This window comes from Phacochoerus africanus, chromosome 4 (genome assembly GCF_016906955.1).
Source record: "Phacochoerus africanus isolate WHEZ1 chromosome 4, ROS_Pafr_v1, whole genome shotgun sequence".
NCBI lineage: Eukaryota > Metazoa > Chordata > Mammalia > Artiodactyla > Suidae > Phacochoerus > Phacochoerus africanus.
Genome location: NC_062547.1, coordinates 26,876,404 through 26,890,843, shown reverse-complemented (window position 1 = coordinate 26,890,843; position 14,440 = coordinate 26,876,404). Strand labels below are relative to the sequence as shown.

Genomic DNA, 14,440 nt, shown 5'->3' with positions numbered 1-14,440 from the left:
CAGGAATTTAGCATAACTGTCACCTGCAGTAATGTGGAAAGTCCAAAATTTGCCTAATTAAGTGGGTATTCTAGCTAAGTACGTTTCCCGGTAGAATGTTGAAGATACTGACTGATGTCTTCTTCCAGATGATAGCAGAATGTGCAAAGAAAGAGATAATATAAAGAAGGGTTTTTTTAAAAAAAGGATCCAGAGCTTGTTAGATTTGAAAATTCTCATCTTCCTTAGACGGCAAATAATGCTAAAATGAAGAAATGGCTTCCAGTTAAAAATAAACTCTAGGGCTCTGCAAGGAAAACACCGTCAGATGATGAGGTGAGGGCGTGACTGTAAAACCCTTTGTTTAGACCTCAAAAATATCTACAGAAGTGATTTAGAGACTCATTCAGACAAACAATAGGGCTTTAAAGAAGCTGACGAGTATTTTGCCTCAGCAGTTTCAGCTAAATGACTCTCCAGAATAGAGAAGAGTTTATCTGGAAGAAATTTGTGGATATGATTTTTGTCCAGTGGAGTGGTGCCTCAACTGGATTCACAGGAGACTCACAAAATTTTTAAATGAATGATATTGGCAGAAACACTGGCAGCATGGACTAAATGGGACAGAGATAGTACAAAATGAAAAGGAGACTTTGGATCCCTAAATTCTACTGACAGGAAGCAGATTGACAAATTGCATAGCTGCAAACATGGGCTTCCTTTAATAGAAAAGGAAGGATGACTCCGTATGGAGTGAAGAGCCCAAGGGGTGAAGTCAAGAGCCATGGAGATTCATTCCCAGGCAGAAGTAGAACTGAGCCCTTAATCAGGGACTTCTAACATGGGTCCAACTGGATTTTAGGATTTCTATGGGCCAGTGACTCCTTTGTGCCTCCTGTGTTTTCTTCTTTTTGAACAGGAGTGTCTATAGCAGTTATTCTAAGCTTGTCCCACCATTGTAGGTTAGAAGACAGTCAGATGAAGATGAAATACGCTTGAGGAGCTTCATTTAAGACTCTACACTGAGGACCCTCATCCACACCTGGACCTGATTTAGATGAAAAGATTCTGGGCTTTGAGCTGATGATTAATGGGTTGAGACTTTGGAGCATCTTGGGAGGAAATGAATTATTTGGCACTTAAAAGAGACATATATCATTGGAAGACCAAAATATAGAATATGGTATCCAGCCTCAAAGATGGCCCTAAAGAGCCCTACCTCTTGATATTCATGTCCTATACAAATAATCCCCTCCCACACTAAATAGGGCTCATGTCTGTAACTAATAGGCTATGTTGGGAATGACAATGTGTGACTTCTGAGCTCAGGACATATAGACATTGCATTTCCACTTTGCCCTCTCTTGGATCACTTGCTTTGGGAGAATTCAACTGCCATGTCTTGAGGACACTCAAGCAACCCAAGAGAAAGTGGTAAGGCTGCTTGTCAATAGCCATATGAAGGAGCCATCTTGGAAGTAAATCCTACATTTCCAGTCAACTCTTCAAATGACTATGGCCCCAGCCAACATCTTCACTGAAATCTCTTGAGAAACCCTGAGTTGGACCACCCAGCTAATCCACTCCCATAATTGCAGCTCAGGAATGTGTGAGAAAACAAACATTCATTGTTTCAACCTGTTGCATTTTGAAATATTTTTCTGTACCATAATGGATTACTATAACAAGGTTGCTTTCTTTAGATACTATCAAAGTTTCCAATTCCTGTGGAATCAGAAGATTCTGATTTCTGTGCAGAGGGGTACAAAATGCCCATCTCATTGGTCTGCCATATTCCATCCTGAGAATTTTATGAAGCCCCTTTTTAGCAGTTCCAGCAACTTCTGTCTCTAAGACCCTTTCACCACAGAGGACTCAAAGAAGGTTTGCGAAGTGTTAGTGTTAGATACTGTGCTGCAGAGTTTGATATTTTAACTTTCTCGAACAAACAGTAACAACAATAATGACAACAAAAAGACAAACCTTCCTCCCTTAAAGATCTTGGACACAAAAACATGTACTTTTAAGACATTAAAAAATTATTTTTCAGAGTTCCCGTTGTGGCGCAGTGGTTAACGAATCCGACTAGGAACCAAGAGGTTTCGGGTTCGGTCCCTGCGCTTGCTCAGTGGGTTAACGATCCGGCGTTGCTGTGAGCTGTGGTGTAGGTTGCAGACGTGGCTCGGATCCCGCGTTGCTGTGGTTCTGGCGTAGGCCGGCGGCTACAGCTCCGATTCAACCCCTAGCCTGGGAACCTCCATATGCCGCGGGAGCGGCCCAAGAAATAGAAAAAAAAAAATTATTTTCATTGACAAACTATTTTCTAAATGTGATAAAATTATATTTGTAAAGGCTAAGTTATTTCCTTTTACGCCTGAGGAGGCAGAAATAAGCAAGAAACACTTTTATAAGTACACTGACGTTGATGTTTGAGTCGACATTTATTGAATATTTTTGTTGGAATGGTGCATCAATTTAATCCTTGTTTAGAATGCAGGCAGAGAAATAATTTCTGGAGAAATGAACTGGATAAAAATAGAAATGTATATGGAATTAGAACCAAACAAACCTTTGGAATATCCCCCCCCCCCATTCTACAGAATTGTTCTGAGGTAAATAAAATAAAAAAATTTTTTTCTCACAGTAAGATGTCTGAAAAAGCTTCCCAGAAATTAAGCACACATTCATTATATGTGAAAATATTAAACATCTTTTTTTTTTGTCTTTTTGCCTTTTCTGGGGCTGCTCCCGTGGCATATGGAGGTTTCCAGGCTAGGGGTTGAATCGGAGCTGTAGCTGCCGGCCTATGCCAGAGCCACAGCAACATGGGATCCAAGCTGTGTCTGTGACCTACGCCATAGCTCACGGCAATGCCAGATCCTTAACCCGCTGAGCAAGGCCAGGGATCGAACCCACAACCTCATGGTTCCTAGTTGGATTCGTTAACCACTGCGCCAGGATGAGAACTCCTAAACATTATTTTAAATGATTTTTTACCCCACCTAATCCCCTGACATTTCTGTGAAGATCATTTGGAAATCTTAGCTCAAAATATCTAGGGGAATCAATGAAAAACAGACACTATCCTATCCTCCTTCCTTCTTTTCAACCACACCCCAGCCTCTCGCCTGACTAGATCAAAACATCCATTTCCTCTCCCAAATACAAATCAAAAGCTCTTCTATGAATGGAGAGACACAGATATGGAGTAAAAGGTGTGTGTGGGTGGGTGGGTGGGGTTTCTTACACTACCAGCAGCCAGCCCAAATGTCCAATGTGCTAAAAATGTTTAAAACCTCCTCCAAAGGCTTATTATGTGCACTAAGTCTAATGAGGGCCAATGATAATAGTTAAAATGTAGTGAATACTCTGCAAGGCAGGCATCTTTACATATCATCCACAAACTAGCCCCATGAAGTCAGTATTATTATAATTTCCACTTTACACACACACACACACACTGGAAAACAGAATGATCAAATAACTTCTCCAGGGTCACAAAGCCAATAAGTTGTAGTACCAGGATGTGGGGATCTTCTGGCAGTAGCTCTTCCCAACCTGGTTTATAAAGAGCCATAAAAAGATCTAGTCCCATTCTTGGCACCTTAGTATTGGTTCATAAATAACAGTTTCCTTTCTTTTGGAACTTAATCTGAACTAAGACAGTCTCCTTATGGAAAGGATAATGACTGCACACTGGAACTCTCACTCCACAAATACTGTCTTGCCTCAACTACTTCACCTGACATCTCTGCCAAACCCAAGGCAAGCTCTCTCTCTCTCTCTAAAAAGAAAAAAGGCGCAGGTGCAGAGGTTACCACCCTAGAGATTCTGAGCCCCTAGGAGAGGAGGAATGCAAACACACTTTGCAAACAGACAAAGCATAGTATTGCTTTAGATAGAAAATGTGTTTGCTCGCCCTGACTCTGATTCCCTGAGCCTAGGAGAACAAACATAACCGTTCCTTGGGCCCTTTGGAAATGCCAAGGGGGAAGGTTCAGTCTGGTAAACAACCCTCCGTCACACCTTGCAGAAAGGCCGAAGCGGAGACTGAACAGGCAGTAACAATCTGGAAGGAGAGAGACTGAAATGCACCTGTACACCTGCCCAGTGGCTTTGAAAAGTCAGGCCGACACCTCCTGGGAAGGAGTGGAGGGTGCGGGGCCCAATCCCCTTCCTCCAGAGTAAGCGTGAGCAAGTGGGAGACCTCATCCATTCTCCCCCTCCTTCTGAGGATGCTGAGCCCCCGCGGGAAAAGCGGAAAAGGGCCAGTGCCACTTTAAATGACTCAGGAAGTAAAAGGGGGCCTCCTGACGCTGAGAGGGAAAGTGGAACCGGGGCGGCGCGAGGGCCCATCGTGCCGTGTTCTCGCCGGGGCAGCGGGGAGGGCGAGCGGGCGGCGTGGCGCGGGGGCCGACGGGGGCGCGGGGCGGCCGCGCCGGAAGTGCCCGGGCAGCTGCAGGAAGCTCAGAGGGTGCCTAGCCGTGGAGCCGGCGAGAAGGCGGGGTGTGTGCTCCTGGGCCTGGCGGGGGCTGTAGGAGTAGGTGGCAGCGGGGCTGTGGAACGCGGTGCGGCAGCTGCCCGGGACGGCTCCCGGGTGGGGAGGAAGACGCGAGGAGGCCGCGCCGAGGCCAGGCGGCCAGCTCGGTGGGCTTGAGCCCCAGGCCGCTGCACGGCCCCCACATGGCCTCCGGAGGGGGCGCGGCCTTCGAGGAGCTGCCGCACGATGGCACGTGTGATGAGTGCGAGCCCGACGAGGCTCCGGGGGCCGAGGAAGTGTGCCGAGAATGTGGCTTCTGCTACTGCCACCGTCACGCGGAGGTGCACGGGCAGAAGTTCCCCCGGCACCACCTGGCCGAGTACGTCCACGGTGCTCACCAGGCCTGGGCCTCGGGACCTCAAGGGGGCGGCACAGGGGAGGAAGAAGTCGAGGCCCAGGTGGAGAAGAAGGCCCTAGAAAGCGAGGCAGGGGAAGAGAGCGAGTCTGAGGAGGACAGTGAGTCCGAAGAAGAGAGCGAGACGGAGGAAGAGAGTGAGGATGAGAGCGAGGAAGAGAGTGAGGAGGACAGTGAGGAGGAAATGGAGGATGAGCAAGAGAGTGAAGCAGAGGAAGACAACCAAGAAGGAGAATCGGAGGCAGAGGGAGAAACTGAGGCAGAAAGCGAATTTGATCCGGAAATAGAAATGGAAGCAGAGCGAGTGGCCAAGAGGAAGTGTCTGGACCATGGGCTCGATTTGAGTACCTATTGCCAGGAAGATAAGCAGCTCATCTGTGTCCTGTGCCCAGTCATTGGGGCTCACCAGGGTCATCAGCTTTCCACCCTAGATGAAGCCTTCGAAGAACTAAGAGTAAGTATTGGGCATTCAGAGTATAGGCCTAGAGGTCAGGACACCTGGGTTTCAACTCAGGTGGCTTTCCTGGTGCCACACTCACCTTTCACCTTGTCCCCCAAAGGTTGGTCTGTTCAGCTTGTTGGGAGCAGTGCTTATGGACCTTTTCTGATTGAACTGCTTTGAGAATCAGATGAAAGTTTCTGAACTCAAGAAACATATTAATGTATACACAAAATCTAGTATCCAATTCCCAGAAAATGGCAACTCTTCGGATCCCAAGTAAAACATTCTTTGGGATATTGGCTCCACTTAAGCTAGTTCCCACAGTATCTCCATTGTTGAGACTAAGGGCCTTGACTCAAGGCTCTTGACAGGGCAGTTACTTTGTCTTCTTGAAAACAGGACAAACCATGGTTTAGTCAGATGAAGTCAAGCAGATAGTTCCTCTGTAAAGACTTCCTAAGATTATGGGATTTTTTTTTTGTTTGTGGGTTTTTTTTGTTTGTTTGTTTTTTATGGCTGCACCTGCAGCACATGGAAGTTCTTGGGCCAGGGATTGAATCCGAGCTGCAGCTGTGACTTATGGCAGCTGTGGCAAGGTGGGATCCTTTAACCCACTGCAGCAGGGCTGGGGATCCAACCCGATCCTCCCCAGGGACCCGAGCTGCTGCAATTGGATTCTTAACCCACTGTGCCACAGTGAGAACTCAAAGGCTATGGCTTTAATAATAACTTTATGTATACGGTAAATTCCTTTTAGGTTCTTCATGTTTGGTGCTTGTTTGGAAAGGAGGATGAGAGGGTTGAGGCAAAATTGGGATGGGAGTGGGGGTGACTGTCCTTTATCTTTTGCAAAAGGGCAGGGCTTTTATCTATCTTGAACCCTGCTGATCCCCTAGAACAGTGTTTGGAAATATTATAAATACTAGTAAATATTTGTTGAATGAATGAATTTGTAAAGGATTCGCCTTTTATTTATGGTGTGGATATTTATAATCAGTGAGAGAAACTGCTGAAATTAACTAGGGAAGAAAGTCTGTGTGGCCTGATTGGTTCATTAGTTAATGTCATTATGACATCTTTTGTTTGCCTCAGCAACCTTGCAGTTGGTGGCTTGGGATGACAAATACTTTGAAAATGAAAATCCCGTTTTAAGATTTTCTGTTTTTTAATGTATGATACACATGCATAGTCTAACAAACAATTATAAAGCAAACACTGATGTAATCTCCACCTAGATTAAAAAATAGAATATTAACGATATTGAAGCCCTATGCCTTTTTAAAAAAGTAATTTTGCTATTATAACCATCTCCCTTCCCCATAGATAACGCTTATCCTGACTTTTGTGGGGATAATTTCCTTGCTTCTCTTTATATTTTTACCACATACGTCTGCATTTCTAAACTTACTGAACTTGATACATACGTATGCATTTCTAAACTTACTGAACTTGACACAATTGGTATTGTATTGTTATCATGCATTCTTTTGGATTTTGCTTCATTTTTTCAACATTGTGAGAATTGCATCCAGTGGGTGGCTATGGTTGGTCGATTTTCACTCCTGTATGGAATTTGTGAATATGCCACAAGTTACCTGTTCTGGGAAGGATGACATTTGATTTCCAGATTATGGAGCTTCTGGTTATAAACAGTGCTAGCATAAACATTCTTGTTCATGTCTCCTTTTGCACATATGCATATACTTAAGTGGAATATAAATCTAGTAGTATGATTGTTGGGTCATACGCAATGCATATCTTCAGTAATACTAGATGTTGCCAACTATTTTTCAAAGTGGTTGTACCAGTTTGTGTTGCCATGAAGAGTGTGAGAGTTCCTGTTGCTCAGTATCTTCACCAACACTTGATATTACAGAATTTTTTATTTTTGTCAGTTTTATGTTTATGTAATATGTATCTTCTTGTGGTTTAAATTTGCATTCTTCTGCTGGCTGATGACTTTATCTTTTGTATTTCTTCTTTTGCAAGGAAGAAAATTCATGCCTTTTGCTCATTTTTCAACCGGGTTGTCTATCTTTTCCTCATTTATAGGAATTTATGTACATATATATATTTGACTTTGTTTACATGGGTTGCAAATATCTTCTTGGTTTTTTTCTTTTTCTTTTCTTCTTTAAAAAATTGTGCATTCAACAGAGAAGTTCTTCATTTTAAGGTAGTAGAATTTATCCATAATTTCCTTTATTGTTAGTACTTTTTGTGTCTTGCTCCACTTAGTATTGATTTGGGGTAGTGGAGGTAGGGGCTCAATTTCATTTTTATCCCCTTACAGATAGCTAGCTGATCAAGTAGTATTTATTGAAAAGCCTGTTCTTTCTGCATTGATCCGTTGTACCAACTGTCATATATCAAGTGCCCATTTGTGCCTGATGTATTTCTTGCTCTTCTGTTGTGTTCCATTGACATGTTAGTTTATCCCTGTATAAACAACATGTTTTCTCAGTTGCCATAGCTCTGTAACATGTCTGAATATCTGGTAGAGCAAGTCTGTCCACTTTGTTCTTCTAGAAGAGTGTCTCAGTCAGTCTTGGACTTCTATATTTCTTAGAATCATGAAGTTCCATTTTAAAAAGAAGCTAGGGTAGTTGCCATTGTGGTGCAGCAGAAACGAATCCGACTAGGAACCATGAGGTTGCGGGTTCAATCCCTGGCCTCGCTCAGTGGGTTAAGGATCTGGCATTGCCATGAGCTGTGCAGTAGGTTGCAGACATGGCTCAGATCTGGCGTGGCTGTAGCTGTGGCAGTGGCCGACAGCTGGAGCTCAGATTCAACCTCTAGCCTGGGAACCTCCATATGCATGGGTGTGGCCCTAAAAAGCAAAAAAAAAAAAAAAAAAAAAGAAGAAGAAGCTGGGGAGTTCCCATTGTGACTCAGTGGGTTAAGGACTTACTATGTGAGGATGCAGGTTTGATCCCTTGCCTTGCTCAGTGGGTTAAAGATCTGGTGTTGCCACAAGCAGCAATGTAGGTAGCAGATGCAGGTCAGATCCACTGTTGCCCTGGCAGTGGTGTAGGCCTCAGCTGAAGTGCTGATTCAACCCCTAGCTTAGGAACTTCCATATGCCACATATGCAGCCATAAAAACAAAAGCTGGCAGGGCTTTCTTTTTGTATTGTTTTGAAATTATAAACCAATATATGGAGAATTAATACCATTACAAAATGAAGTCTTGTAGTCCATTTATTGTTTTGCCTTACAATAAAGTTTTATAATTTTTCCCAAAAGATCTTGTACATCATTGTGAAATTTATTCCTGAATACTTACAATTTTATAGTATTATAAAAATGTTTTAATTTTTTGTTTTCTAATTGTGTAGGGAAATGAGTAACTTTTATATATTGTTTTTTGTGTTAAAGTATCTCCCAAATTCTCTTATATAGTCTAGTAATAAATCTGTAGATTTATTCTACATGCCTGATCACATTATCTGCAAGAGGAACAGTTTTTGTTTCTTTTCAATCCTTATGCCTATTATTATTATTAGCTTTCTTGCCTTAATGCTTTGGATAGGACCTCCAGTATAAAGTTGAATAGAAGTGATAGTGGGTATTTGCACCTTGGTGGTAATTGAGGGACAATTTATAACCTTTCACAGTTAGTAGGTTTTTATCCCCCCACAAATATATTTCATCAGGTTAAGAAAGTTCCCTTCTAATCCTAGTTTGTTGAGAGTTTTTCTTAATATTGCATGGATACTGAAGTTTATCAAATGCTTTTCCTGCATCTATGGATGTTTATGTCATTTTACTCTTTTACAGTATTAATGTGATGAATTACATTAATTGATATATGTATTAAATTTAAACAGTAATATGTTTACGTGTCTCAAAAGCCTCTCTTTCACCTTTGGTAATCACTTTTATTAGTTTTTTTGCTTATCTTTTGTTTCTGTTTGCAAGTACACATGTGCATATATACGGTCTTATTTCCATCCCTTTGTATCATTATTATATTTTATAGTTAAAACAACGTGGCATTTCTGTGGTAAACTTAAGTTGGTCATGCTGAAGTAGCCTTATGTATTTGAATTTAGTTTATTAATAATTTATGTAGGTTTTTTTCATTTATATTTATGGTATAAATTAGCTTGTAAATTTCTTCTACTGCCCTCATGAGATTTTGCTATCAAGGTTATGTTGGCTTTATAGTATGAGTCAGAGTATGTTGTTTCTCACATATTTTCTCTCTTTTAATGCTCTGGAAGTGTTTGTATAAGAATATTTGTTCCTAGAATGATTGGTAGCAATGACCATGAAAGCTGTCTGGACCTAAAGAGAGAGAGGGAGAGAGAATTTTGTGGGTTTGTATGGTATTTTTGACTATGGATTCAGTTTATTTGGTGGTTTTAAGTCTGTCCAGGTTGCCTATTTTTCCTTAAGTCAATTTTGATAAGTTATGTTTTCCTAGAAGTTTGTCCATTTTGTCTGAATTTTTAAATTACATGTATAAATTTGTGAATCATACCCTATTATCTTTTTTCATACTGTAGCTGTCCTTTTTATTCCTTTAATAATAGTAAGCATATTGATATATAATCTGACACTGATAATTACAGTATATGAATACTTCATGGATTTCTCTCTGCCAGCTATTGTTTTTGATGGTGTTTTTTCATGTTTCCTTGTTTCCTTTTGTGTTTCTTATGTTTGAGTAGCCTCTTGTTGCCTCTAAAAGATCATTTGTGGGGATTTTTCAAACCTCGACCCAAAGCCGTATTCTTCAAAAGAGGATTTGAGTTTGCTTCTGCTGAAACCTAAGAGTACAACTTGTTTAGAACTTCCTTAAACTAAATTAATTGAGACTCCTTGGACCAAATTATCAGGAGGTGGCTTCCCAAGTTTACAGCCTAAGGGATTTTTCTTTCTTCCCCCTCTTCACCCACCCCTTTACCCCACCCCCTTTTGTTACGTTGCGTTGCGAGGCATCGCTCCTCACAGCCCTCTTTGGAGGGTGAATTAGTGGCAGGTTTACTTTAGTTTGTTTTTACTCTAGAATTTTCCTCTTTGGCAGTGGTAGGAGGGTCCCAAGTCTGTATGGAAAGGATCTCCTTTAAATTTCCCACCTAGAGCATCAGATTCACAGCCCAGTTTCTTGTAAATTTACTCAAATCAAGGGCTGCTTTCTGCACTATCTTATGCTGACACTTGGAACAGTTACTAAACTACGAACCTTATTAGGATTTCACCAGTTTTTCCTCTAATAACTTCTGTACCATGATCCTCTAGCCATATACATTTTCTTGATTTTGGAGATTGTGATAGTTTTGAAGAATGCTCTTCAGTATTTTGCAGACTGTCTTTCAGTTTAGGTTTGTCTGATGTTCTCCTTGTGGTTCAACTGGAATTGTGGGCTTGGGAGTGATATAGCTTCTCTTTTATGTTTTGCTTTTCTGACTTAGCAATATGTCTTGGAAATCACTCTATAGATCTGCCTATTTATTTACTATTTATTTATTATAGCTGCACATACTCCAGTGAGTGTCATTTATTAAATTCTTAAGTTATGATTTTGTGTTTTTCAACCCTAGAATGCCTATTTTTTAAAAGATCCACTTCACTTCATCTCTGGAGATCTGATTCTTGATCATATGGCACATTTAATGGTTCTCATCTCATGCACTTTTTTTTTTATTCAATACTAGATATTGTGTTTAAAAAATTTGAACTTGGTCAGAGCTTGGTTGTAGCTTTAATTAGTTTCAGTTTAGCTCTAGTTTCATATATTTTGAGGGCAATGTACATTTGCTTACTGACAGGAGAGTAGGTCTCTTGAAATATTAAAAATGGCTCGGCATGGTGATGAAAGAAGACAGTCTTTGTAATATTGCATTCATTCATTCAGCAAATATTTATTGAGTATTGGCCAAAGGCAGATGGCTTCTAAGCATTGGGAATATAGTTGTGAACAAAACAGAAAAAGCCTACTGGAGAGTACTACTACTGGAGTGTACATCGTATTGGAAGGAAGTAGAGAAGAACAGATAAGCAAATAAACATGTAAGAAGTGTTATAAGGAAAAAATAAAACACAGCGTGGGATTAGAGAGGAGGGACAGTAAGTATCTTAGTTTTGCACTTGCTTTTTGACCTTGTTAGGTAACATTTTGGCCTTGTTTCTTTTTTTAAAAAATGGGTATAAAGAAATAAAATAGTGTTTTGTGAGAATAAAACTACTTAGTTGGTGGTAACACACTTTAACCATGCTTACACATTTTAAGTGATCTTTAAATGTTGGCTATTGTTTTTTATTATTAATAGAAGTCTAGTTAAACATACAAGTTTAGAGTTGAGAGGAATTTCAACAATGTATGTTTTGATTTTGATGCCAGACTGAGCTGTGAGTGACTGATATTGGTGGTAGAAAGCCAAAGTGTCACCAAGGGCTGCTGATACCTAGAATTAAGCAAACTTTAGGCCAGAATGGGCAGAAAACCATGGTGACTGAAGGGATCAGGGCAAGAAGGGATCAGGGCAGAGGCAACCTGAAGGCTATTCCAGGACTAAGGTGAACACCTTGAAGGGTTAAGTTTAACCTTCAACCACTGAAGCGACTTTTAAAGTCCTGCCTTTCTTCCTGTGCTGGTTTCAGAGGGCTTGGTCACCAAAGGATTCTGTGGGTCCAGATTTGAATTGAACCTGTATTCCAACTTTATCATAGAAATGTAGCGTCATAACCTATATTACGACCACTTATCTAAGATATGCCACTTTATCTTACAGTGACCATGATTTCTGGTTCTGAAAATGGATCATTGGGTCTGACAAAGAGGTTTGATCTGACTCATGGATACTTTCATATGAAAATTCGTATGTTGTCAAGGGAATTTGCATTCATAGTTACATTTAATGAATCATTTTTGTTGAACAATATAAGTACAATTAGATATATTTAGAATTCTAGACCAGTAGTTTAAAAAATTATTTGGGGAGTTCCTGTTGTGGCTCAGTGGTTAAGAACCCAACTAGTATCCACGAGGATGCGAGTTTGATCCCTGGTCACACTCATTGGGCTTAGACTCCGGCATTGCCACAAGCTGCGGCTTACGTCATAGATGCAGCTTGGATCCCACCGTGCTGTGACATAGACCAGCAGCTGCAGCTCCGATTTGACCCCTAGCCTGGAAACTTCCTTATGCCTCAGGAGTGGCCCTAAAAAGAAAAAAAAATATTTTGAACGTAACCTACAGTAGGGGAAATATAGTTTACATTGTGGTTTGTTTCTTTCTCTCTCTCTCACACACATACAGAGAGATATACCTTTAACTAACTCAAATGGAACACTGTTTAGCTTACTGCATATGATGTGTTCTGTTTTTATTCTCTTTTGCTCAGAAAAATTTCTGGATTCTCCCAATAAATTGATTTCATTGCACTCTCATGTGTCATGTCCTGTGGTTTGAAAAGCACTTGTCTTGTTCACTCCAAGACCACCTGAAGCAGAGGTGGAGTCTCATAAAATGGCAAAGGGAGAAGTGGTTGGCAGAGTTTAGCACATATTTATAAGCATCTATGGAGCTCTTAACATGGCTTTGTTATGGGCAGATCCAAAGCTTTTGAAGCTATACCCTTTTCCCTAGAGTTTGCCTTTAAGATGGGTATTTGGAGAGAAGAATGTTTGGTTAAATAACAGTGGGAACAGGTGTAGAGGGGAGCCAGTGAGGAGGCGCTAGTAGCAGGGTGGCTGGAAGCACATAGGCATGTGCTCAGAACAGCTGCGACTCTAGAGGGGCTGGAGGTGGAGGTATGCAACTGCTGTGTCTCATAATGGTCAGGGGCTCTGGTTCTGTAGTCTGTTCATAAGCAGCTCTGGTAGGGTGGCAGAAGGGTGAATGTCTGCTATAATGTCACTATTTATATTTTTATTATTCGTGCCGAAATGATTTGGGGTACCTTCTAGTGAAACCATGAAGTACTGGCTACACAGTGGTTCCATCAGTGTCTTGTGGTTTGTATAGAACAAGACAAAAGCTAAGACTAAGGTAAGGGGAATGGCTTGGTGTCAGTTGAAGCTGCTTCGAATGTTTCCATGGAAAGTTAAAGTAAGGCCTGCAGTTCTGGGATTCTCCATCTCAGTCTACCCTTCAAAATGTACTTTCTTAACCTATAATAAGTCTGGGAGGTATGCAGTGAAGAAGACAGAGCCCTGGAGTTCCCGTTGTGGCGCAGTGGTTAATGAACCCGACTAGGAACCATAAGGTTGAAGTTTTGATCCCTGGCGTTGCTCAGTGGGTTAAGGATCCGGCGTTGCTGTGAGCTGTGGTGTAGGTCGTAGACACGGCTCGGGTCCCGTGTTGCTGTGGCTCTGGTGTAGGCCAGCGGCTGTCTAGCCTGGGAACCTCCATATGCCGCAGGTGCGGCCCTAGAAAAGACAAAAAAAAAAAAAAAAAAAGAAGACGACGACAGAGCTCTGTCTTCCATGGAGTTTACCCTTTAACTGAGGAGAGAGATAAGGAAGAGTAATTTTGGATGGTAGTGTATACTGTGAAAACAATAAGTCACAGTAATGGAAGAGTGAGTAGTGTGGCAGGAGGGAGTTACTTTTTGATCAGGTGGTCAAGGAAGGTGTCTTTGAGAATATGACATTATTGCAGAGACCCGAATTATGAGATAGTGTAAAGATTTGGGAAACCCCCCTACTGTGTTTCCATTCAGTGCTTTTTGTGCAATGTCCAGTGATTCATAGCAGAGATGATTAGTTTAGTTCATACAACTCTTTGTAAAGGCATTAGATGGCTCTTGAATTGAAAGTAGCAGTGTAGGGAGTTCCCATCGTGGCACAGTGGTTAACGAATCCGACTAGGAACCATGAGGTTGCAGGTTTGGTCCCTGCCCTTGCTCAGTGGGTTAAGGATCCGGCACTGCCGTGAGCTGTGGTGTAGGTTGCAGACATGGCTCGGATCCTGCATTGCTGTGGTTCTGGCTTAGGCCGGCGGCTACAGCTCCAATTAGACCCCTAGCCTGGGAACCTCCATATGTCGTGGGAAGCGGCTCAAGAAATGGCAAAAAGACAAAACAACAACAACAACAACAACAAAAAACAAACAAACAAAAAACAAAAACGAAAGTAGCAGTGTAGTTCTTACAGTGGTAACGTGCTGTTAACAC

General features: G+C 41.6%; 1 protein-coding gene across 1 annotated transcript in view; it reads left to right on the top strand.

Annotated features, from left to right (window-relative positions):
* The first annotated feature begins 4,285 nt into the window (after window positions 1–4,285).
* TRIM44 (tripartite motif containing 44) overlaps window positions 4,286–14,440 on the top strand; it is a 113,342-nt gene continuing 103,187 nt past the window's right edge. The window contains exon 1 of the mRNA XM_047775980.1: window positions 4,286–5,328. Within this exon, the coding sequence (XP_047631936.1) occupies window positions 4,663–5,328 (666 nt within the window). The 5' untranslated portion in view covers window positions 4,286–4,662. The remainder of the gene's footprint in view (window positions 5,329–14,440) is intronic.